The 26049-nt window shown below is 35.7% G+C and overlaps 1 protein-coding gene across 1 annotated transcript in view; it reads right to left on the bottom strand.

The window, feature by feature from the left end:
• PIP4K2A (phosphatidylinositol-5-phosphate 4-kinase type 2 alpha) overlaps positions 1–26049 on the bottom strand; it is a 121166-nt gene that overhangs the window by 26508 nt on the left and 68609 nt on the right. The window contains exons 2-4 of the mRNA XM_064505942.1: positions 25471–25568; positions 24284–24380; positions 7621–7773 (exon numbers count right to left, since the gene is read on the bottom strand). Coding sequence (XP_064362012.1) covers positions 7621–7773; positions 24284–24380; positions 25471–25568 — 348 coding nt within the window. The remainder of the gene's footprint in view (positions 1–7620; positions 7774–24283; positions 24381–25470; positions 25569–26049) is intronic.

Raw genomic sequence — 26049 nt, 5'->3', positions numbered from 1 at the left:
CATACACTGTTCAGATGAGATTGCATATATTCTTATCTTTACTTTTTTCTGTTTCCATATCAAAGTTGTTTTATAGGACAGTTATTTTAGCACAGAGCAGAAGGCCACATTTTATGCAGCCTCCTGATTCACAAGAAGAGCTGGCTGAAGGGCTTTTCTCAATTGTCTTAGCAAATCTCCCCTAAACCTTCACCTTACTGTGCTAGGACATACATAGAATCAGGGGCACAGTCACAGTGGATGCATGCTTCTTCATGCACATTTGCATTTAAATAATAGCACGTTATATTGCCTTGCTTTACCTGCCGTTCCATGGTACATACAGATGTAAGTCATGAGGAAAGCAAAAAAAAAAAAAGAAAAAAAAAGAAAGCCTTTGGTAACCCACAGAGTAATGACATGGATGGAGGATGTACACACACTTAAATGCTGCTCTCCTTTAGCAACCTCCTGGCCTTATGCCAGCCTATCACCGTGCAAATCCCTTGACTTCCTTACTTTCATTTTCGGAATCTCCTCCAGTTTGTGTTGTTGCCACTTCTGTGACAAAATTGCTTTCAGCCTCCAATAGTTGTTTCCCACCTACTTATGATGTTAACCTTTTGTACTACATTCCCATTCAATAACCTTGTGTTTTTCCCTGATTTCTGAGCAGCCCTGAACCATGTTCATAGTGCAGTTTCCCCTTTTTTCCCCCCTTACTATCTGTGCTTTTTCCCTTTCATTGTCTTCCTCTTTCTTTTCTATTTTTCCGCTCCAGAAGCTAATGTCCTATTCTTTTCGCTTTTGTTTTCTCCTTTCTGCTATCATTTTCCTTTTTAGCTCATCTATTCTTCTCCATTTCTTTTCTTTCCACGCACTTCCAGCTGGCCCCGCGCTCGCTGCCTCTGCTAAGCGGGCAGTTTCTCCCCGTTGCCCATGCGCTGTCCTTGCCCGTTGCCGTAGAGACAAGCCGGCAGCGCTATAGGTATCCGCTCTGTGCACAGCTACCTGGGTAAGGAAGGGAACACGCGGTCAACAGAGACAGCTACCTATAGAAAGCCTCAAAGGTACCTATACTTGTGAGTAGTTATATACGGGAAAGCTTGTATACCAAGTACCTCTTATCCACTTGCTTTGAGATGGCTTCTCAATTTCCTTTCCTTACAAATGCTAGAGTCTCCCGGGTGTCAGCACCGAGGAATAATAAATCCCTTTTGAAGCCCATTTCAATGAAAAAGAAAAAAGGTGTGCAAAAACTCAAGTTGCTTTCTTTTTTTTAAAAAAATATTTTGATGCAGCCCTTGACCTATTCTCAAAGAGCAGCAGATTCCACTTATACATCAATTTACAATAACTTAAATCTTTAAAGCAAGTTTTACTCACTGGGAAGCACAGGGTGCCTTGGTTCAGAAACTAGAACATTTATCTACAGAATTTTATTCAACTGACATTGATTTCTGCCCTTGAAAATGATATTTTTAGTTTATAAAATATCTAATTTATACTAATTTCTGCATAGTATATTCTCTGTTTTATGTAAGCTACTAGATTAACTTTTCCACAGGACCATACATCCACAGAAGACACATAAATGTAGCCTGAAAGTATATCAAAATGAAAAGTTTTCTTTTAGGAAGAAGCAGGGTATTACCTGTTCCTTACATAGAAGGTGAAATCCTAGCAACGTACAGATCATAAAAGATAACCTTGCAGTGTGACGTTTTAATCTGAACACCCCATCTCCAAAATATGCATTCAGGCTGAAGACACATTACCATTTGTGGGCAAAAGAGACTTCAGTAATTTCAGAACATCCCGTTATTGTGCTCCTTAAAAAATTTACATTTTTCTAAAAAAAGACTGTGTAAGGACTGTGTAAAATACTGTATGGGGAATACATATCTAACATAATGCACATGAAGATAATATAAGTTACTAATACAACTTCTTGCATTAAGAGGTGGGGTTTTTTTTAAGCTAGCATTAGTATTCTAGAATTTTTGAAATAGCTTAAAGTTACTTCACTAAAGTACCAAACCCAAATCTGCATGTTAATAACTTATACTAATCAAAACAGCTGTTCACATTTTTCTCCCCTATATTTATGAGACAAAAATGTGACATTAATCTAACACAGCTGTTTGAAGCATGTGTAAGTCTAGTGTTGAGTCCTAAAAGAGGAGAATAATCTTTTTTTCAATGTATTATTAGTGGAATGAGGGAATGATCCAAAGCACTTGCTCTGGCACTTAAAACAGGACTTAGCCTTCAAACCCAACCCAGGAAAGCAATACATATGTTCTCCAGGCTGCAGCAACTACACAGCCTTGAAGATGCCTCCATCCCTGCACTTCGGAGAGCAGCACCCCTCAAATGCCTCACCACAGAGATGCCAGACTCTGAGGAGCTATGTTCTTATCTTTGCTCTTACAACCCAAAGCAGGAATGATATGAAAATTATCACAACGATCCAATTTAGAGTGCAACTTGGATCAGAAAGCATGGTAGAAAAGCCCCCATAAATTCTTTAGCCTTGAGATAATGCTTATTCTAGAAAATGGAGATATGAATTTGACTCTGCTGAAGCTGCTGAACACATCTCTAGTAGTCAGAGGCACTGTCCAGGAGCTGTGTCCTGTACCACAGAGGGAACAGGTATTACCTCTACTGGGAATGATTTTAAAGAGAGAAGTTCTGCTCAGTTAGTTACCTCTCCTCAGAAGAGAAACTTCCCCTACAGGATCTCAAGGAGGTGGAGACGTTTGATGTTGCTCCCTTTCTACACCAGTTCCAAGAGGAGACAAGAGATCAGCTTTCCTAAACCCACCACCAAATCCACCACCCACCGTTTCTATGGACTCTATCTGTCCAGCACAAGAGCTTTTGGGACAGATCTTCCCAGGAGCTGAACTCTCCTTTAACAATGCCGAAGGGAGCTGTAGGCTTAACTCCAGTTTACTGATCCATCCTTTTGGGGTCAGGAGCATAAGTTTTAAACAGTACAGTACCAGATTTGGAGGCATTTGAAATGAATATTTGATTTTGCCCTTGATTACTATTTAAATATACAATAGCAAAAAGGCTATGATTAATAACATTAACACGCTTGATTAATTAAAATTTTTTAAATGTCAAACTGCTTCTGAAAGTAGGTAAGCAAAAGCACAATGACTTTTCCAATATTTCAAAGTCTGATTTGAGCATATTGCAATAGGTCTAATGTATTTGACAAGTAAATGATATTCAGCTGAAATAATGTCTGAAGAATACCTAGGAGAGTTCTACTATTAATTGATAATATACCAATAATATAAGCAGTCCAAAACAGTTGCAAGTTATCAACTTGACTAAAAGCAACACTTCATGCTATGTATCAGAAAATACTATAGCAGTTAAAAACTGGCTAGCATGGAAATTCACAGCATAAAAATTTGTTATGTCATATATATTTGTATTTACCACAGTGCCTAGAAACCTAGCTGGTTCACGATCTGGGTCATTTTGTTTTCAAACGTATATAAAAAGTTGGTCCATGCAATAAGGACTTCATAGTCTACGCATAAATGACAACATGCTTTGCAACTTCAAGTATGGAGAGAGACAGACTGGGCAGCATCTACTCCCCCTGTTTGTTTAGGCCACAAGTGGTAGGCTTAGATTTTTTTTTTTTTTTAAACTCTGCAAGAGAAAATGATAAGCTCTAGTGTTTTTGCTCAGTACTAAAAGCATCAGACTCATCTGATGAGTTGACAGAAAGCTTCGGTGTTTAGACTGAAGTGTTCACTATCTGTTTGAGGTTGTAGGCTTGACTGATACTAAAAAAAGAAAAAAGCCATCACTTCAGACAGGGTAAAAGGATGAATGCAACTCACGATTTTGGATAGCAACTATAATTTGCAAGTGTCAGGAGTACTATTTACAACTCTACAGTTTTAATATGGAACTACTATATGTATTTATATGCTGTTTCTATAGTAACTTCTCCTGATACTCCTTCAAGTCTGGTTCAGTTTTAGTTATTTACAGATGTTTAATATTTAGCCCTTGATGCTTTGATGTTTTCCTTTATCTTCTGCTACTTTGTATGAAGTTCTTTACTTTAAATAGTAGTTACATTACAATGAATTGGGACATCTAACTTGATTACTTTTGAAAAATGCCACACAATACTACAAGAGAACTCTATCCAGAAAGATGAAAGCTATTAACTCAGGCAATCTAACTTCCTTTATTTTCCCTCCTAGCAAGTTACTAGCCATTTTACTTCCTGCAAGTAACCTGATTTCTCTAACTGTACAGTGCACATGTCCACTGTAACTTTGGCTAATTAGAAACCAGGCACTCCTTGATACTTTTAGATCCTCAAGTCCTTATATGCTATGCACTATTCCTGCTCCTTTTGTTAATATCTAGGTGTACAGATTGTATAACCATAACCTCAGTTCCTCACAGCTTCAAAGAACAGACATGCTATTACACTTTCAGACAGATGAAGAGAGGAAGAATAGCAAGTATTGGATAGGTTTGTGAACTATCCATCTCCATGACTTCCAGTTACTGATAAAATAACCTTTATTTCTGCTACTGAGCAGCCTTTTTCCTAAGTCCGACCTTGGTGGTACTTCTGTGTGTTCCTTAGCAGTTTAGCCTCTTCAGATGTAGCAACAATTATAAATCAGGAAGACACTGTATAGTGAGAGTATGTAAATCAACATAGAGAACTTCATATTTACTCTATTCACAGAAGAGAGTACACCAAAACAGAAATGAACTCAAGAGAACTTGGTTTATTGACAAAGACTCGCACAGGACAACTAGTGCAGTATCTGAAAAGTCTTGTACTACTTCAACTAACCATTCAGCAGGACTATAAAGTTACATGTACATTGGTAAACAGGTCTTGTACTGTCCTCTAGCATCAATTCTAGTTGGAACAGAATAGCCCACACCCAAATTATTAAATTTTTCTCCTCTAAAACAGGATGGCCATATTCAAACTGCTAATTAGGAACAGGCCTGAGTTAACTCCTTGAACCTTGCCTAGAATTATTCGGGAAAGTGCTGGCTGGCCCAAAGCAAAACTACAGCAGGGACTGTTCCAATAATTTATTATAAATGGTTGGGCTCAAGTGCCAGGGGATTTTATCTGGCATTGTATTGTTTACTAGTACAAATGTAGTCTAAGGCCAATTTGTGTTGGAAGACTTAGTCAAGAGTATCATTTAAAGACCTTCACAACAGGGCAATGGGTTCCCTGGATTCTGTCATGAAGACTAAGATAAGCTTCACTTGTCTGAAAAATGTGTAGAAAAATGAGGCGACAAGCTGCTGCGCCTAACAATGACAGGCATTCAATTTCCAGCAACAAATTACAGGACCTGATATCAGCCATGTCACCAGGGTTAATGGGATTTAATTTAGATTTTCTTTAATTATTAGAACTATTTTGTTCCTTTAAGAGTACATTATTAAAGACACTGAAATAAATTCATTTCATTAAAAGTCCAATTACTAAACTGTCTCTGTACTTGAGTTCCTCAGCATTTACAAAGCTTTGTAAAGTGCTCTGAAGTTCTTAGACAAAAAAAGCACAAGCTGTAACTTTATGAATATTTTGGAGGCAGCACTGAAAGCTATCTGACTCAAGCTCTTTAAGATACTAATGTAATAATGTCATAGATGATAAGATACTCAGTATTAAGTAAGTGCATACTTCCATTCTTACAGTGGTATTTTGTTGATATAAAGTGAAATCAGATGCCTGGTACAGATAACTTACAAAACATTATTACTTGTAACCTGACCTATTACGAACCCTGCTGCTTTCAAAGCATTAGCGAAAAAAAATCCCAACAGTGATTTAGAAGTTCAATCATGTCAGCACTGTCTTCAGTGACACCCTTGAAAGGAGACAACCACTTTGAAAAGCCATATGACTTTTCCACTAGCTTAAACATCTCAAAATCTGAATCACTAATACTACCTTCCGATGTCAAATAAGAAATGGACTAAACGTCTAATTTTGCGGCAGTGCTTCACAGATCAAAACTTCTGAGATCAAAGCTAAAATCCTAAGTTTGGAAACTCTGATAATAACAACCCTCAAAATAAAATTAGATAATAGTTTAAATAATTTCTCTTCAGTAAAACTGTAGTTAAAAGATGGTACTATGGACATTTCTGACAGTGACATTACTTATCTACATTAAAATATAAACATGCTAGTCTTACATTTTATTTAAACAGAAGAACAACATGCAGAGACAGACAAGAGTTCATATCTAACTCACTGAAGGCTTCACACGCTACTCTGGACTTGACTGGAAATCACAGATCTCTCTTGAACACAAGAAGAGCAGAGAGGGACACAGCCGAAAGCTTCACAAAGATGGCTGGCAATAGGGTCAACCCCAAGCACCCAAGAATCATGACTTCGCCTCCCTTCCTCCTCTAAACAAGGCTTTAAAATGGGCTTTACAAAAGTTATAATACTAATAAATAAATAAATAAATAAATAAAGTGGTCAAGCCCAAGTGGTTTACATTCACCCAGTGTTGAGTAATAGTTACTACTAAACTGGAATTTGAGATTCCTATTGTATTGGTTAAAACTCTCAGAAAACTACTAAACATTGCAAGACAAAAAAAATCTGCAAGAAATGGAAATGCTGCATTTTAAATTGCTTGAATCTCCTGAAGTCTTTACTTGAAATCCCAGCCCACAAAAATGAGCAGAGGTTGGAAGGGAGGAAAAACCCCTCCTTTTAAGAATCTTATTTTAGTTTTTAGAGGCTTTCCAGGTTTATGCACTTTGATGGCTTATTCAAATAGGTTTGAGGCTAAGAAAACTCACACTGATTTTTATTAAGGCTTCTTATATTTATTTCTGAAGTGCCTGCCCTTCTCCCCTCCACCCCTGCAACTGTGCTATCCTCACAAAATATACACTGGCACATTGTGACAATTATCAACATTAATTTGAGGGATTTCTATTGTTTGCTCTTGATTTTAATGTGATTTAACATAAATTCACATTGGCAAAACCTGTCCATTTATTAGCAGGTATTTTATGTAAATTATAACCAATTTTTCATTTCTCACACAAGGCAACATTTGCTATTTGCAATCCGTTGTTAGTGGAATGCACAGAACATCCACTGACTGGACCGGCAAGGGTTCATCTGCACCATACAGACAGAAGCACACAGACATCTCCAAGCCAGGCCAGAATGTACTAGTGTCAAGCCTGGGCATACGCTAACTGAAAGAAAGAGCTTCTTAATAAGCTAAGAAGCTTATGGACTCCAAATCAGTAACTCTGTATCATGTAGACATATCATTTTGCTTGGAGCTAGCTTAGATATTTAGAAGAGTGCAGCCTTGTGAATTGCAGATGCACAATAAATTGCTGGTAAAAATGAAAAAAAAAATCTGAAGTGATCCTTTTGCCATAATTAGTTTAAGTTTTTAACATTCTAAAAAAAGATTGGCACCACACCAATAATCCAACATTTCTGCAGCTGATATACTACACATTTGAAAACACTTTTGCTTCATTTATTTCTCTCACACACATTTTTCCCTCCTGCCCTTGCATTATAATATTTAAGAGGAGATCCCATACCCTGATAGCAATTACCTGATGGTATTTCTTCAGTATGTTGTGCATTTCTGCTACATCTTCACTTGTTATAGTTTTGATGATATATCTTTTGTCATAAGATGTGTGAAAGCGGGCACCACTGCGTGCTTGGGAATCATTGGCAAGTGGTGCACTTCTTGTCAAGGAATTCTGTCAATTAGTTAAAAAAAAAAAAAGCATCAAGTCAGACAAAAATATGCAAGTTTTAATTAAAACAAGTATACAACACTTACATTTATTTTTTAATCTTTTCCAAAACATTTGCACCTAGCTGAACTCTGCTAAAGCATGTATCTCAGATTGACAAATCACTTCGAAAATATTTTCAAAATAAAAGAGTGTTTGGAGGAAGGTATTGACCATCGGTAATTTAAAAATCACTCACAAAGTTGAATGACAGTTTACTGAACTTTGTTACATACATGTTATCAGCCTTTTGGGAGAAAGTATGTAGTCATAAAAAAAAAAAAAAAGAAGAAACCCGGTATTACACCACAATAATTATGCATACAGGATTCATCAGCAGTAACAGTATCATTTTACAACTGAGCAGTGTTTTTCTTGAACCAGTGTGATCTGGTACATAACACAAGACAAAGAGTTAAACTGTGAGTTCTAGTACCAGAGCTCTTCCAAGGATCTGATATCCAGCCCATCACTGTACAGTTTCCCCTTTTGTAAAATAGACCCAGCTACCTTCCTACAAGCTCAAGAGGGGCAGATTAGTTAATGACTATAAGGTAGTTGGAAGAGAAACTGCTATGGTCTAGTGGCCATTTTTAGACTGGAACTTGAAGCTACTTGTGCTTTCACAGTAGCAGAAGAAATCTTCTGCACCTTACAGAAAATAAGCAGTATTTAGATAGGAATTTTTACAATTAAAATCAGTAAAAAGTAAATTAGACAAAATAGAACAACTTGCTTTTGACTGTAAAATCTTTCATTACCATTGAGAGTTTATGGCAATTGTTACATATTTGAAAAACACACTTTTCTTTTTTTAAAAATAAAAATAGCAGTAGCACAGCCATGAGAAAATACAAGTGCACTTGTATTTTCCCAGTACACTTTTGTAAAAATGGACCATACTCTGGAAAGATGAATCAAGTTAAGCATGGACTGCTGGAATATAGTGAGGGACTGTAACACTTCTATGATCATGAAATACACTTGTGGTATCCTTTTAATACATCACTACTGGTAACAGAAAAATTCAGCTCCTACTGTCATTTCTCATTGTGCCATACTGCACAAACATCTGTTGCTAAATTAAAATACACCTCCCCCTTCCTTACTCACATAGCATAATGTCTGCCCAACAGGAAGAAAAGCCATTTTCACAGAAATGTTTTAATAAGATTGTGTACACAGAAGAACTTTGCAACTTAAATTTACAGATTCCTAAATAGCAATAGTTGAATTCCAGCAGCAATGGAATAGTATGTGTTCTTGTGTACTGTGAACAAAGTCACATGATAGATTTACACTGAAAGAATGAGGATTTTTTCAGAAAGTAATTACATATAGGCTCAGCCTACCACAACCTGGTGCTTTTGTAGAAGATGTGTCTTATCTGGAAGAGAAGGGTTTTTTTTTAGTGGACTAATTAAATGCACAGTTACTACGTGTAGAAAATGAACTGCAACTGATCAACTTTGCAAATACAATTGCAGTTGTTGTATCTACTATATAGGACATACACTGTGATTATTATGAATATTAATTTTAAAAAGAAATGTTATAAACTAAACATCAAAATTATGAAGGAAGCAGACCACTTTTCTGGACTAATTGAATCACTGAGGAAGAGGTACTTATGTTTTCACTGTCAGCAATGCAGGGATCTGAAATGTGTTCACAGAAGACCAACACAAGCCCTGCAAACTTAAGCAAGAGCTGAATATGCAGATTCAGGGAAACTGTTCAACTCCAGTGTCAGAGGGCTAGTGTAGCAGTCATTTATTATTAAGTAATAACCTCAACTGAGAAAGGAGGGCAACTATATACCTTGAATTTAAGAAGCCACTTGAACATATACAACTACATGTCTGTATTTCAGACTGCCTATACTTTTTAATTGTGTACAGGAATCCCATTGGCCTCAACAGGCCTTCAGCACATTTAAATCCCGTCACAACTGTGGGATGCTTTCTTAAATTAGTTCAATATTAGATAAAAAAACATTTTCCCACAAGGTTTCTTGATTCAACTGAAACATTCAGGATCAATAGGAAAAACAGGAATACGTTACCTAAACGTACACAACTTTATAAAGTTTTACTGGAATGAAAAGCCTAATTATGACATTCATGTAAGAGAAACAAATCTTTGCACGCTTCTCCCTTTTTATGGCAAGGTTCAAAGAACTAGTGCCATTATTAATGACCGTGATTAAAAGTGATGTCTTCTTCCACTATCCTCTCAATTCACTGCAGAAAGAAAGGATGCGGATGTCCCCCTCATGCTTGTGAATAACCAGCTCTTCCTAGAGTCATGAAAACAGAGCTTTTGGGACAAACACTGCAGACTCAGTTGTCAAAAGCCCTGCACTGGCTTTTGATAGTCAATTTTAACAGATGAGAGTCCTAATAAGACAGTGAAAACCACCCCTTCCAGTCCCAGCCTACCTCCCCCAAAGTTTTCAAAGCCTGATACAACATGACTTCACATGGTATTGAAAACACTAGCTATGGGAATTTAAGTATTACTGCAGGTTTCTATTTTCTATTTTGTATCTATTTTCAGATGTTCCATCTTCAAATTATTTTCCCACACCTCCACCACTGAAATGTTTTTATATACTAATAAAGTCTTCTCAGGAGAGCAGGTATCATAAATGGATCAAATCCTCTTACTGTTACACTCGTTGTCAGTACTCTATTAATCTGAAAATTGAATTATAGTCTTAGAAACCATCCTTTGTAGAAACTCTCCAGCTTCCAGAGTCAGAACAAGACCTCTTAAGAAAGAATGAAAAAGCAAAGATGACACAGAGGACCCAAAGTAGCATTAAGGTAACACACATTAATATTCTTTACCAAAAGACTTGTCAGAACTCAGTATGAAGGAAAAAAAACTTCAGAACAGTTTCATTACAAGTAGAAACATGCTGCTTCCAAACGTGTCTCTCTGGAGATCAATAGTGCAAGCAGTGTCTTAACTGAGGTACAGACCTAGGAGATGCCTCTTCTCTGGAGCGTTCTATTGCTGAAACTCAGTTAGTAGTTTTGTGGCCATAAAGGGACAAAAACAACCCATTCTTACTTCAAGTCTTCCAAAAGCTTATGCTCCAGCAGGCATAAGCTGCTTTCATCCCATGATTAAAAAAGAGTATCTAGTATGTAGGTATGTTTATGTAGCGACCCATCAAAAACAATATGCCTTTATTCAAATTCTGAATATTTTAGATTTTCATGTTGGAATACGATACGAAAGTATCGACAGCATAAGCAATAAAGAATTCTGACTTAAAAAGTATGGCAGCTGTTAAAATAACAATCAACTAATACTCCTTTTACCATGCTTCTTTCATTACAATTCAGGCTACATTAAAAAAGAAACAAGCCAGATTTAAATAGAAATTAATAAAGTTAGTCATATTTTAAATCAACAGGAGGAAACCTTGATAAGTCACTGATTTTTCACTGATTCTTGTTTTTTCCAGCAATAGCTGTTTTTCTAATGGAAATGAATTTTGGCTGATTGCTAACTATAATGACAGCTAATTTGCAAATACAGTTATCGTACTAAATATGCTGCTAACAAGAGAATATAATACACCTGCAGATAATTATTTAGCACACATAATGTACTCTTTCTTAATGTTTTAACAGGTTAGAAATTGCAATGTACTTATTTTTGAGTAGATGGCTATTTTATTATTAGTTATCTATATCAAGCTTAATTAAGAATTCACACAACTAACATTTTATCATATATAAAATTAATTTCTTAGGAAAAAAAAAGAAACTTATGCTAAGCAGTGCTATTATATTCATGCACAGGTAATCCAAATGCCCTCTCTGCAATACTCTGACTTTAGTAATAATTAGAGTTTAAGATGGGATATTAAACATTAAATGTGTTTAAGATAAAAACAATCTCTAATTTAAATCTTTGATATTTTGTCTTTACTAACCCTCCATCCCTATGATAACTCTCTCAATATGATTCTCTCTTAAGATACAGAATACAGTTCCTTTAAACTTTGAAAGAAGGTGGAAGGTAGAAAATATTGTCTGTACTACTGCTATTTGCTGTACTTTATTTTGCATGTTTATTAAATAAGCACAGTTTAAAAAGCTGAAAAATAACTGAATTTCATCAAACTGCACTGATTACTAGTAATTGTCTACTTGAGAAATGTTATCACTTTCTGGTGCTGTTAATGTATGGCTGAGTTCTGCCTGTGGATAGTTTCATTTGTGACAGTTAATCCTCATTTCTCTGAGCAGAGAAAAACCTTCTCAGGGAAAGCTTCTATGTACCATGCAAAATATCTTATTTCTCAACTATACTAGCTATAATCCTTTATATTGAGAAACCTCTAGATATAAATACAGTAAAATACATGATACTGTTGCCCGATTCTGACAACAATCAATCTTTAAACAGAAAGATGACAAAAATTGGCCTGCACTGGACAGGTCATTATTAGCAAGTAAGATCAAGAAATGACTTCATTGAAAGAATCAAACTAGAAGAGTTTAGTGAATTCAAAGTAGAAACAATGTATCTATTTAAAAATAATTTAATAATATTACAATACTTTCCTTCTGAAGTAGCAGAAGCTAACTTACATGTTTAACCTAACTCTGCAAGTATAAACCAAAACATTTTGCACCCTATAAATTCATTTGGCCCTATGCCATATACTAAAAAATAAATAGTACATACAGTGGAAATGGAAGAGATTCTTTGTCGGAAAATCTGTCCTTTGGAAGTTTATGCACAAAATGGCGAAGAATATCCTACATAAGGCTCTTTGAAACACAGCCACCAGTAAACCTACAACTGGTAAGAAATCTCAGGCTAAAATATCAATAATACCACATGCGACATCCAATTTGCATTGTATACCATACGAATCATGAAAAGTTTATGGAGTTTTCTCTGTTTAGATTAGATACTAGGCCCATAACATGTCTAAATTACGACAAAAGTTTTCCTTATTCTGGGTTTAAGAGAACCATCTCTTTGTTAACATAGACAGTTATGGAAAGGTTATGTAGTAGTGGTCAGACGACAGACTGAAAAATATGCATTTATTTAATTGTAGTTCAGACTATTAACAAGCTTAATGCATAGGCCTTTTTTTTTTTTTTTTTTAACTATCAAATGCAATACAGCTTTGTGAGACAGTGTATGTTAAAATACTCCTATAATCAAGATGACTTTTGCCACAACATATGCATAAATTTTAGTGATAATTTGTACAAAAACTGTGCAAAACAGGATAATAAGATGTACTTTCGGCATCTGGGCACAAACGCAGTGGAAGGGAGCTGGCTCAGACTGCTTAAAGACAGCATCATAGGTGTTTCTCTGTCTCCTCTGGCGTTCAGCCGTAAACTCGACTGAAGAAGGCCAATCACAGTGCCCAGCTGCAAGAGCTCCTCCTTTGGTGGGGCTTTTGTAAGGGACTGGGAAAGAAATAAAGAAGGAAACTCAAATATATTCCTTTTTTAAAGAATTTCCAAATGCAGAGGAAGTTTAAAAAAGGAACAAGCAAAAGTATATAGGCAGGGTTGAGGGAGGGGGAAAGGGGACACAGAAAGAGATACATCGTGGCAAATACCAGATTGAATTCCCTCTGGCTCCGCTTCTTAACTCCGGGCAGACTAAGCAGAATATGAACAGATGGGAGAGAAGCCACTCCTCACTTAGAACAGCTCTACGAGCCACAAGGAGAGAAGAGGAAGGATATTTTCCCAACATAGAATAAAGCTTATCTTCTTGAGGAGATACAGGTTTGATGTTCTAACAAGCCTTTTATCATCACTTACTGCTAATACATAACACTTTCTTACTGTGTGAGCAAACACTGGAGAATTTAACTAGCTCTAAGATGTTGGAAGCTTAGTCATAATAAGTTAACAAACTTCACCAGTTTATACCATATTGCCAGTGAGTATAAAATTCAAAAGAAAGCTAGAAAATGGGGTCACAGAATCTGTCCGCTCCGGCTTATCGCAGCCGTCTCAAATTTTACCACGGCATGCCTCAGCCCTCTCTCACAATTAAAACATCTGTCAGCCACACATATTCTGTTCCACTTAACAGCTTTACTTAGCAACTCACTTGAAGTCTACTGCTCTGAGTGTTAGTGTTCTGTCAATTCCCCATTCACTTCTAATTTGTGAAGTTTTAATCTTGTGCCTGCTGGGTTTTTTTTGTCTCGGGAGAATGAAAAGGTTTTGTACTTTTTAAGTGTGAATACTTTTATGAGGTCATTTAAAGACTATGCTAAATTACTTGTGTAATTACTTACACAAGTGAAGACATATTTAACATGCCAACCTCAGAGATGCCTCTAATAGATAAATTTCTCTTTTATATACCTCTCCTCCTCTCCCAAATTGTTTCCTCCTGAGAAATCACTGGCTGAAAGCCTCACCGCCTCTACGCAGGTCAATATAAAAAGGATCACCTGCATTTGCAGGCAATCAGAAATACTCATCTGATCCTCAGCGCTGACAGGCTACAGATCACAAAGAATTTGCCCCATACCACAGAATTAATTACTGATAAAATAATCTACCTATAGCTTTAAATATAAATGGGTGAAATCTACACTACTTATTAGTATTTCATTTCCCCAAGTGTTCTTGATACAGAAAGTTAATCAGCACACCTAAATTAGAAGTCAACATTTTGCCTCTGATAGGAACATGTTCTTCAGCAAATTAACTGAAAGATCATTTAGTTTTACTGTAGCTCCCTCTATTCCCTCCAAAACTCTTTCCCAAATTATTAATACCCTGTGTAGATTTTTATCTTATTTCCTATGGTAAAGTTTTATCAGGTAAGGAAAAAGTTTTTTCCCCTGAGTCCTGATCCAAAATTCTTGGAAGACTGCAGGAGCTTTTTTAGAGCTTTCAATAGAATTAAATAAATTATAATTAACTTAAGTGCCACATATCACAGGTCATTTAATTTTTTCCCAGTTATTCCTCAACTGAACCCCAAATCTTTCTTTTGGTCAAGGTATAACTTTCAGAAAGATGGTCTTGATTTTCCAGCGTCAAAATACAAAGATTCACTATTGTATTTATTCTAGTTTTTAATAATTTGCATTGCTGAAAAGGTAGGTCTAATTTTGAATTTGAATCATTTCTTTTTCCCGTCATTCTGACTTATTCTTTCCTAAAGTATCTAGTATTGTTTTTCTGCAAGGATATTTATATACTACTTCTCAATTTTAATCACACTTTGCAATTTGGACAGGTTTTGTATCTTCTGCAAGTTTTTATCACTACATAAAATGTCAATTGCTCTTTGACAATTAAATTTTGATCACTGCCATATAACAATCTCTTTATTATTTACACATGTTCATTTTAAACAATAATTAGCATTTTAAAAAAATCAGAAAGCCATGCACCATTAAGCCAAATACTTTATAATAGGCATCCTCAAGAGTCTCTACAACCTAGCTAAGAACACCAACTAATTTTTTATCTTTTGGAAGTCTATCTTTACCTTTTACATTGGTCAATAAAAATAGCAGCCTATTGTAATTAAGTAATAGTAATAATATTAATAGTGCTAGCTACACGAATACCAGTTATCACAGAAAGCAAACTGATTTTGAAAGAGACTTTGGTTGTTTCTAACAGCAAGTTAAGTTCTTTGGAGCGATTTGTTTTTAATGAAACAATATTTGTGAGCGAACACATGGAGCAGAGCCATAGGTCCTGCCACTGAAGTTCAGAAGAGATTTGCCCCCCTCCATAACTGAAAGCTATATTGCTGACTGGGGAAGTATTGTCTTCACTTTTAAAGACAAACTGCTGGTGAGGCTCTTCCTCTTCTGCCCACTTTGCTTAAAATGTTCACAGCAAGAATATTTATCTCCACAGTGGGAGGCCAAGGATTAGCCACAGCCTCCAAGAGGGAGGAGAGATTTAAAGGTCAATTTAATTAACTCATTCTAATCTTTTACACATCTCATGTAAATGTCACTGTTTCTTCAGCACACAAGATTATATTTTAGAAACTTTATACATTTGTACTGTGTTGGATATAATACAAATACTTAATTTAATTAATCTAAAAAGGAAGCCTAATAAAAATTGTTTTTGAGACAGAGCTTTTTCTAAAAAAGAGAAAAGGGCAATAGAAAAATTCTGGCAACAAAGTATGGAGAGATTTAGAAAAACAGCAATCTCTCCAACTGACCGGCTAAACAGCTTCTCACTGATCTAAATCTTTCACATTTTGCAGTCTGGACAAAAGGAGAACTGCAGTTTCTGGTACTGTGATCTCTTTTAAGAGTCACAGAATGCGAAAATGAACCTCACAAAACATTCTGCTACTATTTCAGTGACATACCCCAAAGAAAAAATCAGATCAAATCTCAAGATACTTAAAGAGTGCCTCTGGGGAAACTTTGCATGAATGAATAGGCAAAACCAAGCACACAGAGGTGCTCTATGACAACTAAAATTATAGTTCAGTGGAAAAGTCTGGCAGTGGTTCATGGCTGTTAGGAGAATCATGTACACATGACCTGGCTGTTCTCCTGCAAGAGCAGTTACAGTGGCACTGCCTGGCCCAGGCACAGGTTCTCATGAAGACAGGCTTGCAGCTTTCCCCAACTTTTTTTTTTTTTTTTTTTTTTTTTTGGAGCCCAGGAACTATGGATATGAATGAATAGGTGTATATCAGTCCTGGATCACTAGTTAAGAAACATATTCAAAAGAAACAATGTCATACAACTGGACAGAATCTCCAAGACTTTTTGTTGTAATTTGAAAGAAACAATCCACTTCCGGGAAGGTGTTCAAGACAGTGTTCGGCCAGTGATTTCCAGAACTAGTGTTATAATGTAAAAACAGAAGGACCAATCCCAAAGATGTCTGGCTTTGTCATACAGGGAAGGATAGGGAAGACTTTTAGGTTTATTTTGTATGTCAGCATAGAGCGCTATACCATTCCCATTGAGCATTTTCATGTCTGCAGTACGACAGCACAACAAAAGGTGCTTCACATTAAATAGCCTTTGTTAAATAGCCTTATATATATATTTTAGAAGAATGGCTTTATAGGAAGACATTTGTCTCATAACTCTTAAGTTGTCATGTTAGGGGGTGGGAAACTTAAGTGAGAAAATTGTTATTGCCAGAGCTTTTGCTGATAAAAATTCTGGAAAGCATACTCCATTATATCTGCAGGTTGAATCTGTCTGACAGTCTAGTGAGAAAATCTTCAAAGAATTATGAAGACCCAAAACACTGATCTCAGACACTGACATAGGCTGAAAGAGTCTAGCATGCAACAATGCGTACCTGACCAGTAACATAAGCTACATACACATCCCCTTGCCTTGGACAGCTGTATGAATCAGAGGGCAGCATTGCACTGTGATTTCTTGTCAGCTCCAAAGGACGGCTCTCAGCAGGACTATGGCGAATGTCATGGGGTCCCTGACAATGAGAGTAGGACACTACTGACAGTAGGATATACCTATCAAAAATATCAGGTGCCTTCTGTGATCTTGCTAAGATGTGGACATGCACATTCTGAACACCTGTGGACACTTATAAGCAAACTGTATTCAGTGAATGATACTGAGGTGAAAGACATCAAGAAGAACTTCAACAGAAAAAGGTGAGACACAAGCCCCTTTCTTCTTCTTCTCAACACAGACCTATTCTTCCATCAGGAAGGTTATGGATTCCTTGACTTGATTTAATATGAGTTTAATCAATAACATATAAAAGTCTTTCCTAAATCAAGCTATGCTTTCCAGGCTATAGGTGCCTGGATTTGCAGCTGTCAGTTAAAGGCATGCACTTGCTTTGAGAAGAAGAGTTAGGGTTCTCTTTTTCCTTCTGCCTTGCAAAGGTGGGCTTGCTGCCTTATTTTCAAGGACTATCTTCAAGGACTATCTTCACTAAGAACAGCTCAGAGAGCTACTATTAGCTTGGTTTTTTTGATGTTGCTGTGATTGAAGTCACTACATGCTAAATTATTTCCTTCTAGTTTGAACAGTGGATTATGAAAGATACTCAGTCTAGGCAAGACACAGCTGAAGGCAAGGCAAAACAAAAATGTTTTCTCTGGGGGACTAGGAGAAACTGGGAGTTAAAATTTCTGGAGAGTTGCTATACTTACAAAGGTTCGGTCCCACAGTCTTGAGAGTCTAAATTCTTATTTAGGCTCACTTAAGGCACCAAGTCCTAGAACACAACATTCAGGTTGCGAACATCATTTTGTAAATGCTGATAAGACCACAAATGCCACAGTCTTTGCCAGTACAGCTGGCTCAATGCTTTATTTCCACAACTGCACATGCCCATGTCAAACAAGATGTCAGCAGTTCTAAACATCGTGGTGCCAATGTCTGTTTGGGATCTAGAAATTACGCCAAACCCCAAGTCCTTCATTTGACGCACGCACTCAAGAACTTCCATGATAAAATGACTGGCATGGGAATGTCTTTTCAGATAGTTTTTGCTTCCAGGATTATTTATGCATTTTAATAAACGCTCAGTGAAAGGGTTGTAACTTAGGAAAAAGGTCCAAGTCCTAACATAGTTGGTGCTGAGATTTTATTGCTGACTGAATTGTCTGTAGTTTGATACTAGAAATAGCTCACCCCTTCCCAAGCCAAGGGCCAATAAATGGAGGCATGAATTTCAGTGTGGAAGCACCAGTATGGAGCAGAAGCATCTTCTACTTTAAGGCTTCTAAGGAAATGAGCCAGGGATGGAAAAAATAAAAGAGGATTTATGTTCCTCCTGATCATGCTACCATTTAATAGCCCCTCTCTCCTGTGGGGGAAGAGTGAAATTTTTAAAATGCATCTTGGGCACTCCCAACTGATTTGATTTCTCTGTCCAAGATCTAGTGTGACTTTTATAGTATTTCCAAAGAGAGTCATTTAAGATCACGCCTTACTATGTGTTTTTTTGAAGAAGCAACTGCCAATTAGAAAGGCAGGGCTACTGAATAATGCTTAATCACTGATGGCAGCAGTTGTACCCATCATACCGAGGTACTGCACAGGATCTTAAATATTGCGACTTAGAGGCAGCCACTTCTACTGCGGGGTGGGCCCTTTGTTTACAAGGTTATATATACAGTTCTTGAACAGGAAAGTTTCTTTTTTTCTTTTTTTTTCTTTTTTTTTTTTTTAAATTCAAGATGGTAGCTACCAATAGACAGAATAACATTACTAATTTACTTTTCCTAACTGGAATAGGTAAGTCACACCACCTTTCAAGGAGCAATGAACAGGCACTGCAGTGTTCCATTTAGAGTCATGGGAGGCTGAAGAAACAGAAAGCATTATGAGAAAGCAGCTACGCTGTCCTTTATGCCTTCATCCACAGGGATCAGTCATTTAGGACACTGCCTTAATGGATAGCACTGCTCACACAACCTGAGTTTGTGTGCACTGAGTGTGCGTGCGCACACACACATGGAAGAGGGAATCTCTGTAGAAAAAGCATTAGTGTGTTTCAAAAAGCATATCACTACTGAGGAATACTGGTTTGTCTGAACAGGCCAACATATCACCTTACATAGTAGAATAGCTTGTAAAAATCTTAATATGCTATCTTATGATTGGAAAAGTCACACAAAATGAGCAAAAATATTCATAGGTTGAAAGTTTCAAGAATTATGGTGATCTGAAGTTTAGATACCTAAACAGAAAATGAATATTAAAGGCCAACTTCTGAAGAATGAACCTAGAATTTGCAGTACTTGCCTGATACCATATTAGAGTCTAGACTATAAAATACTTCAAGAAATCCTTCTGTATAAAAAGTTGTGAGAGATATCACAAGGTAAAGAGAGAACCACATCAGAAGAAGTGAAAAATACCAAGTTCATATGGTTCTCTATTAAGGAAATTGCTTAAAAGCAGGGATCATCAATTTTCATTTTAGATTTCAAGCTTTTACAAGAAAAAAAATCACATATAGAAATAATAAGCATCTCTAAATTAAAATGAACTTATAGACCATCTGTCACAAGTTCTTTATGAACTTTTTATCCTATACAGACAACCTCTACAAATCGCTTCCACAAACAGTCTAAGTCAGATGTGAGTGTTTCTCCTGTTACACTAAATACTAAAACTTTAAGCAAAATCAGTTCTGTTCTCTCTCATCCCCAATAAAAGGATCATTAGTTACACTGGGACATTGATGCCCTCTTGTACAAGCAATTCTATTTTATTGGGCAAGAACCTACTCTCCCCTCTGTCGAGCCTAGTAGAATCCAGATGTATGTATACTTTAAGCAAGAACAGATGTGCTGGAGGGTAGTAAATTAAGTTACCCTCTCCCGAGCAACAGGAGGAAAAGCGTTTGTAACAGTAGTAGATTCAACTTTTCTAAACTTGGTTTGGGGGAAAAAAATTTCTTAATTTAGCTGCTAACTTTTAATCTCTCATAATTTTGCAGTTTACAGAAATTAGTCCTGTTATCCTTCCAACAGAACTTCATTCTTGGACTTTGTAAGATAAAAAAATTATGTCAATCAAGTTGAAAGAAAACTCAAAGTTGTCACAGCTAGCTACCCCATATATTTTTGGCAGGAAAAAGAGGTCTTTCTGTACAATAAACTTTGCAAAATCAATGTCTACAGCTGAGGCAGAATGTAGAAATTAAAAATTAAGTTAGGATTGTAGTGTGTGATTCACTTTATCTGTTTTCTACTCCACTTTTTTCTCTTCTACTGTAACCAGTTAATGTTCTCTGCTATTTTCCTGTCAATGTTAGGACAATCTTACGAGTTAGGGATTCCTTTTTGATGAAATAGAAGACACTAACAAAAACACAAGATCACAATAATTTACCATATCAAAGTAAAATTTTTCATTTTTTAATGCTCTGAATTGCTTTGACACTTAAAATTATCTTGGGTAAGAGATCCATATACATAACTAGTACCATACAACAGCACAAAGAAAAAAATAATCTCCCTCCCATTGATAATTTATACTATATTAATGTGTTCTCCTTTTCAAGAAAAACAGCCAGAGCATTATTTTATTTGATGTAATAAATATTTTAATAATATACGATCAATAAGAAAGATGATCAGGGTCTAATGAAGCGTTTTTTGACATAGGAAATAAGTTTCTTATCCTAACTTGAAGATTTGATTTGTCATAACAGGTATTTATAAGCAAACTTTGACTAAAACTCAAGGTTTACCTACTTCATACTATATTTCCCACATTGCTGTACACAAAGAAAAAATAACCAAAAAACCCTTCTCTGTTTTAGCAACTCAGCATGCATCTCCAGGAAACTTTAGTCCCAGCTCAGTATTAATCAAACCCTTTCAGAGATGCACAACTAGCTATGATAGATAGACAAACGTAGGATAGATTACTGAAGATACCTCAAGAAAAGGAGGTGGTTTTCATCCTGTGAAGGGAGGAAATCCATTACATGGATCCCGGACCCTCAATTTTTAATCATCTGATTGCTAGAAATGGCTTCCTGGAAGGAATGAACTGCAACTCAAGCGGAATTCTCCTGACTTTGAAATTGGATTGCATGCAGGAAAAACTGGACTTTGAGACTTAAATCTCTTTTCAAAGATAAGAGGGGATTCTCTATATTAATCATTCCATATATGAACTGAACCTGTCTATGTATTAATTCACAAAACTACCGTACAAAGTGAACAACGCAATGTCAAGCATTAAAGTGAATATAGCTCAGTAATTAGAGTGTACACTACCAAATTTTTTCATGAGGTAGAGTTTTTGTCTTTCCTTATGAGTAAGTGCTATCTGTCCTCTGGAACAACTCATCAAGGATATCTGCAGAATACTCTGAAAACAAAAACATTTGGGAAGAACATTCTTTTAAATTATACTGATGTGTCTGACTAATGAACAAGGTAATCAGGCTTATTTATCTACACTAATCCTACCCTGATAAATAATAGGAATGACACTGTTCACAACTGATTAGGGCTCCTTATTTGAAAACCATTTTATAAATAATAAACTACCTGGAGGAAGTGATCTGCTATCTGTTCCATAAGCTTCCCTCAGTTCAGTACTGCTTTTTCCAATACATTTTTAGTTCTGAGTATAGACTACCATTTTAACCAACATTCATTAGATAATCTTTGTGCTCAGGAAATTAATCCAAAAAAAAAAAAAAAAAGTATATACAGTCAGCTTGCCTTTGTCAAATTAGATTCTCTTTTTAAACCACAGGGAATGCAACATTAAAATGAAAGCAACTTCTACTTTTAATGGGGGAAATCTCTATCTTACATATGATGCCAAGTTTTCTTGAATTTTCATTTATGTGTATTTATTTTAAAATGATTTAGAATTTCAAAAGTGTATTTAAAATTTGTTACTATTTTCAGTTTTTTTTTAAATTTTATCAGAACAGTCCAGCAGAATAGGAAATTCAGAGTGATAAACTGCTTGTAATGCAGAAAAAGACTAAAGACAGATAGCATCTTCCCTTGGGTCAAAATTAATATAATCTAACTTCTGTGTTTCAATAAATATACTTGAAATACTTAATAGTTGAAAATTTTTTTCTGTAACTAAATGCAAGTGTTAAATCAAAAACCGTTACATTATACACCAAGATGTGGTTACGTTTTCTTCTTTTGGGTTGTTGTTTGGTTACACTGTCTAAAAATCCCAAATCACACAGATACAAAAAAAGTATTTTTGTTTTTGATCTGAAAATATGTGCATTTTTTTTTAGTGACAGTCCCATAACATTGTTTATCATTGTCATCATTAATAAATTCAAAGGGCAGTATAGTATAGTTACAACACAGGAATCGCTGAACTAACTAACAGTAGCACAGATGAAAACATTCCACAATGCAATTTTAATTATGCTAAGTTTGCCAATTTTAACTAATGACAGCATCTTAAGTCTTCTAATATACATACACTGAAATTTAACCTTGATTGCCTACTAACGTCATCATCCCATCTTCTAAAAGATTTCAAGCGTTAGCTGACACCATAATTTTAAGTTTAGGAACAATCACATCTCTCTTCTCTTTGACACACTGATCCTTTTCCTTTCTCAAGGAAAACAAAGCCTTCATACAAAGGAGTCAAATATCTTCCCAAACAAAAAGTTCCTCTTTGATCCATCAGAAAAATTGAACCCAGGAATGCAATTTGATATTTTGGGCCCAACTGTTATAACTGTTAGTGGCTTGACTGTAATAACTGCTGAGTCTTGGTGTATTTCCTCTTAAGCATTTCTTCAGTAAAAAGAATAGTGAAGAATTATGCAGTATGATCACAACAGCTCTACCGAAAGAAAAAAAAAAACAAATGAAAAAACTTCTCCACCTGCTGGCAGAAAGTCTTACCAAAGTTACAGTGGCCATATATTGAGACTTCATAACCTAATCTTCACATGCACTCCTGCAAGCATGTTTTAACCAATCTATGCATTTGTAACACACGACTCGATACTGAAAAGTAAAAAGCTGATGAAGAGGATAGTTGAAAGAATTAGACTGAAATTTAGGCTGCAGCATTCAGTCCGTTCTAAGTAATAAGAATGGGAATATTATGACAAATGCATTTAGCACAATCTGTTTAGCTACTTGAAACCTTATATTAAATATCTTCTAACATTTCTTAGTCACAGGCTACAACTTCGGCCCACATCAAAATAGTTCAGAAGAGCAAAAGAACATGACAGAAGTGGGCACTGGCTTTACAGTGAGTGTTATATAGGACAGGACGAGATGACTAGCAGTGTAACTGCAGAAGGAATTATTGCTATAATTGAAATGATGTATATTAGGAGTAATTAATGACAAACAAATGGCAGTGAGTATGACAAAATAAGACTGAAGCAGAGTTCAAGAATTTTTTTTTCTGACTGCAAGAAACAATACCGCCAACTCGAGAGCAATTTCCTGTTTTGCTGCATCTCCTCTGTGCGAGCTATTTGTTCCCACATCCCAGTATGAAGTTGGCTGGCCATACATCACACTTTTCTTAAAAATGAAAAAAGCAGGAAGAAGCCAGACGGCTGTGGTCTTTTCTGAAACTACATCTCAAACAGACACATCAGTACAGCAAGTGTTACTTAAGTGACTCAGCTGAATACAGCATCTCTTGTCAGTATTGCCCAGACATTTTTTCACCTATCGCAAGAGGCATCACCTCGCAGCTTTAATAGCATGGCTTATGACTGGGAGGTGCTCTAATGGGAAATAAGGAGGACTTTACTAAGGATAGTAAAAACGTAAGAAGCAAAAGACAGCTTGGACAGGCTGTTCTGGCTGCTGGTGGGGGAAAGACTAGAAAGTGCATCTTCTTTCACTCTTAGTTTTCTCTACCTAATACATAAATAAAAGCACTTTGTTTCAGCACATTGACTTGTTGATTCACAACTACAGCATTACTAACCTTTAAAAACTGTTTACATCACTGGTTTAGGTATTTTGAAAGCAAACTTACCTGAAAGTCTTGATCATCAATTCCAAACCTCTCTCTTAGATTACGGAAAACCATTGGACAATATTCCTTAAATTTGAAATGACTTGGCATGTTTTCTCTGAAAGAATATAACACCAAATCAACTTCCTTCACCTGCATATGCAATTAAGTAACTCTGGAGTATTCTCTCCCAATTCTGTTCATACAAAGCAGAGAATAAGGAGATTTACAATTTCTCTTCTAATGCCTTCAAAAAAAGAATCAGATTTGGTCTTAGCGTGTTCTTTTCTTTCTCTTTACCACGTTTTATAAATTTATATACACATATATTTATTTGTCTCTAACAAGCTATATTAGAACTGGATGAAATAAATACAAACTGCATTTTGATAGCTTTTGCATCTGGAGTCAAAAGCAGAAAAGAATATTTTCCTTTTGCCCTGAAAGTCTTCCAAAGGTGAGAAAATAGATTGGATTATAGAAAAATTACATCATATGTGACACCAGAAAGTACTGACAGTATCAAAGCTTCAAGAAAATTGGGTTCATTGAGTATCAGACTTGTTTTCATATACTATTGTTAATTTCAGACATTATACTTGAGAAAAGTAATTTTGAACTTTGCCATAGAATAAAAGACACAAAGTAACAGAATTCTTCCTTTTTACAAGTATATTCTTAACCTGAATTTCATTTATACACAAAATAGTATTAAAAGTCTTGCATGTCTGCATGTACTGTTTGTGGTGCACCTTTATTTTTAAGAGATGTGGATATTACACTAAGTCATCCTAATACTTTTTGAGCTCATCTATGATTGATATGATTTCCTGCTATGGATTATAAAAAGTTGCACATTATTGAGCTTTGATATATGATTTAAATTCTCATTCTTACTCAAATATTTAATTTAAAATATTAAAAATATTTGTATGTGAATTTATCTTTTGAAAAATACCTAAATAAGTATGTATATCAGCCACAAATAATCACAGAATGGATCACTTTTAATATAAAAGTGATTCATAAGGCAATAATATACCATATGGAAAAAGAATACTACCCAGCAGCCCCTGCTGTTGCTTTTTAGAACAGCACAGATGGTTATGTTTAACACAGGATTAAGTTAATCATCAAAATTTCAGTCCCATCAATTGAAAAATAACATCCACTGCCCACTTCTACAAAGAATTGTTACTTGTACTTACTTGTTGAAAAGGTGATTGTCCACCTTTATCTTTGAGTATGCTTTGAAATCATCTGGCATCAACATAACAGGGATTTGAACATGGCTCAGTTCATTGATCTAGAGAAAACAGAATATATTTTAGTTGCTGATGTCTTTGCAAAGATGCTACATGTGACTTAATCGTGAAGAAGTTACTTGGCCTACTAATTCATTTTTGTGTGTTCTGGAATTAAGGTAAGAGAAAGAACAGAAAAGCAGATTGCTCTTTCCAAATTAAAAGCATTCACAAGATCAACAATATGGAAGAGAAGAAATAGCATTCCATATTTATATTAGTTTCAGGGAAGAAGTGTTTCAGAGCACTCCTGGAAAGTACTATTTATGAAAGGTCAATGAGGATGTCAGCAAAACAGTCTTTAATCTTAAAACACTCTTCCTGTTTAGTCAATTGAGCTACATTTTCTCTAGATAAGTCAGATTCTGTATTTCCAATGACTGTTAACCTTCATCGTTTATAAACTAGTCTTAAACTGAAATTTTAATTACATGTGAATGCACACATTGTGGACTTAATAAGCAGAGACTTGTTTCTTATGTA

Source organism: Dromaius novaehollandiae, chromosome 2 (assembly GCF_036370855.1).
Source record: "Dromaius novaehollandiae isolate bDroNov1 chromosome 2, bDroNov1.hap1, whole genome shotgun sequence".
In the NCBI taxonomy this organism is placed as follows: domain Eukaryota; kingdom Metazoa; phylum Chordata; class Aves; order Casuariiformes; family Dromaiidae; genus Dromaius; species Dromaius novaehollandiae.
This window is presented reverse-complemented; position numbering and strand designations above follow the sequence as displayed.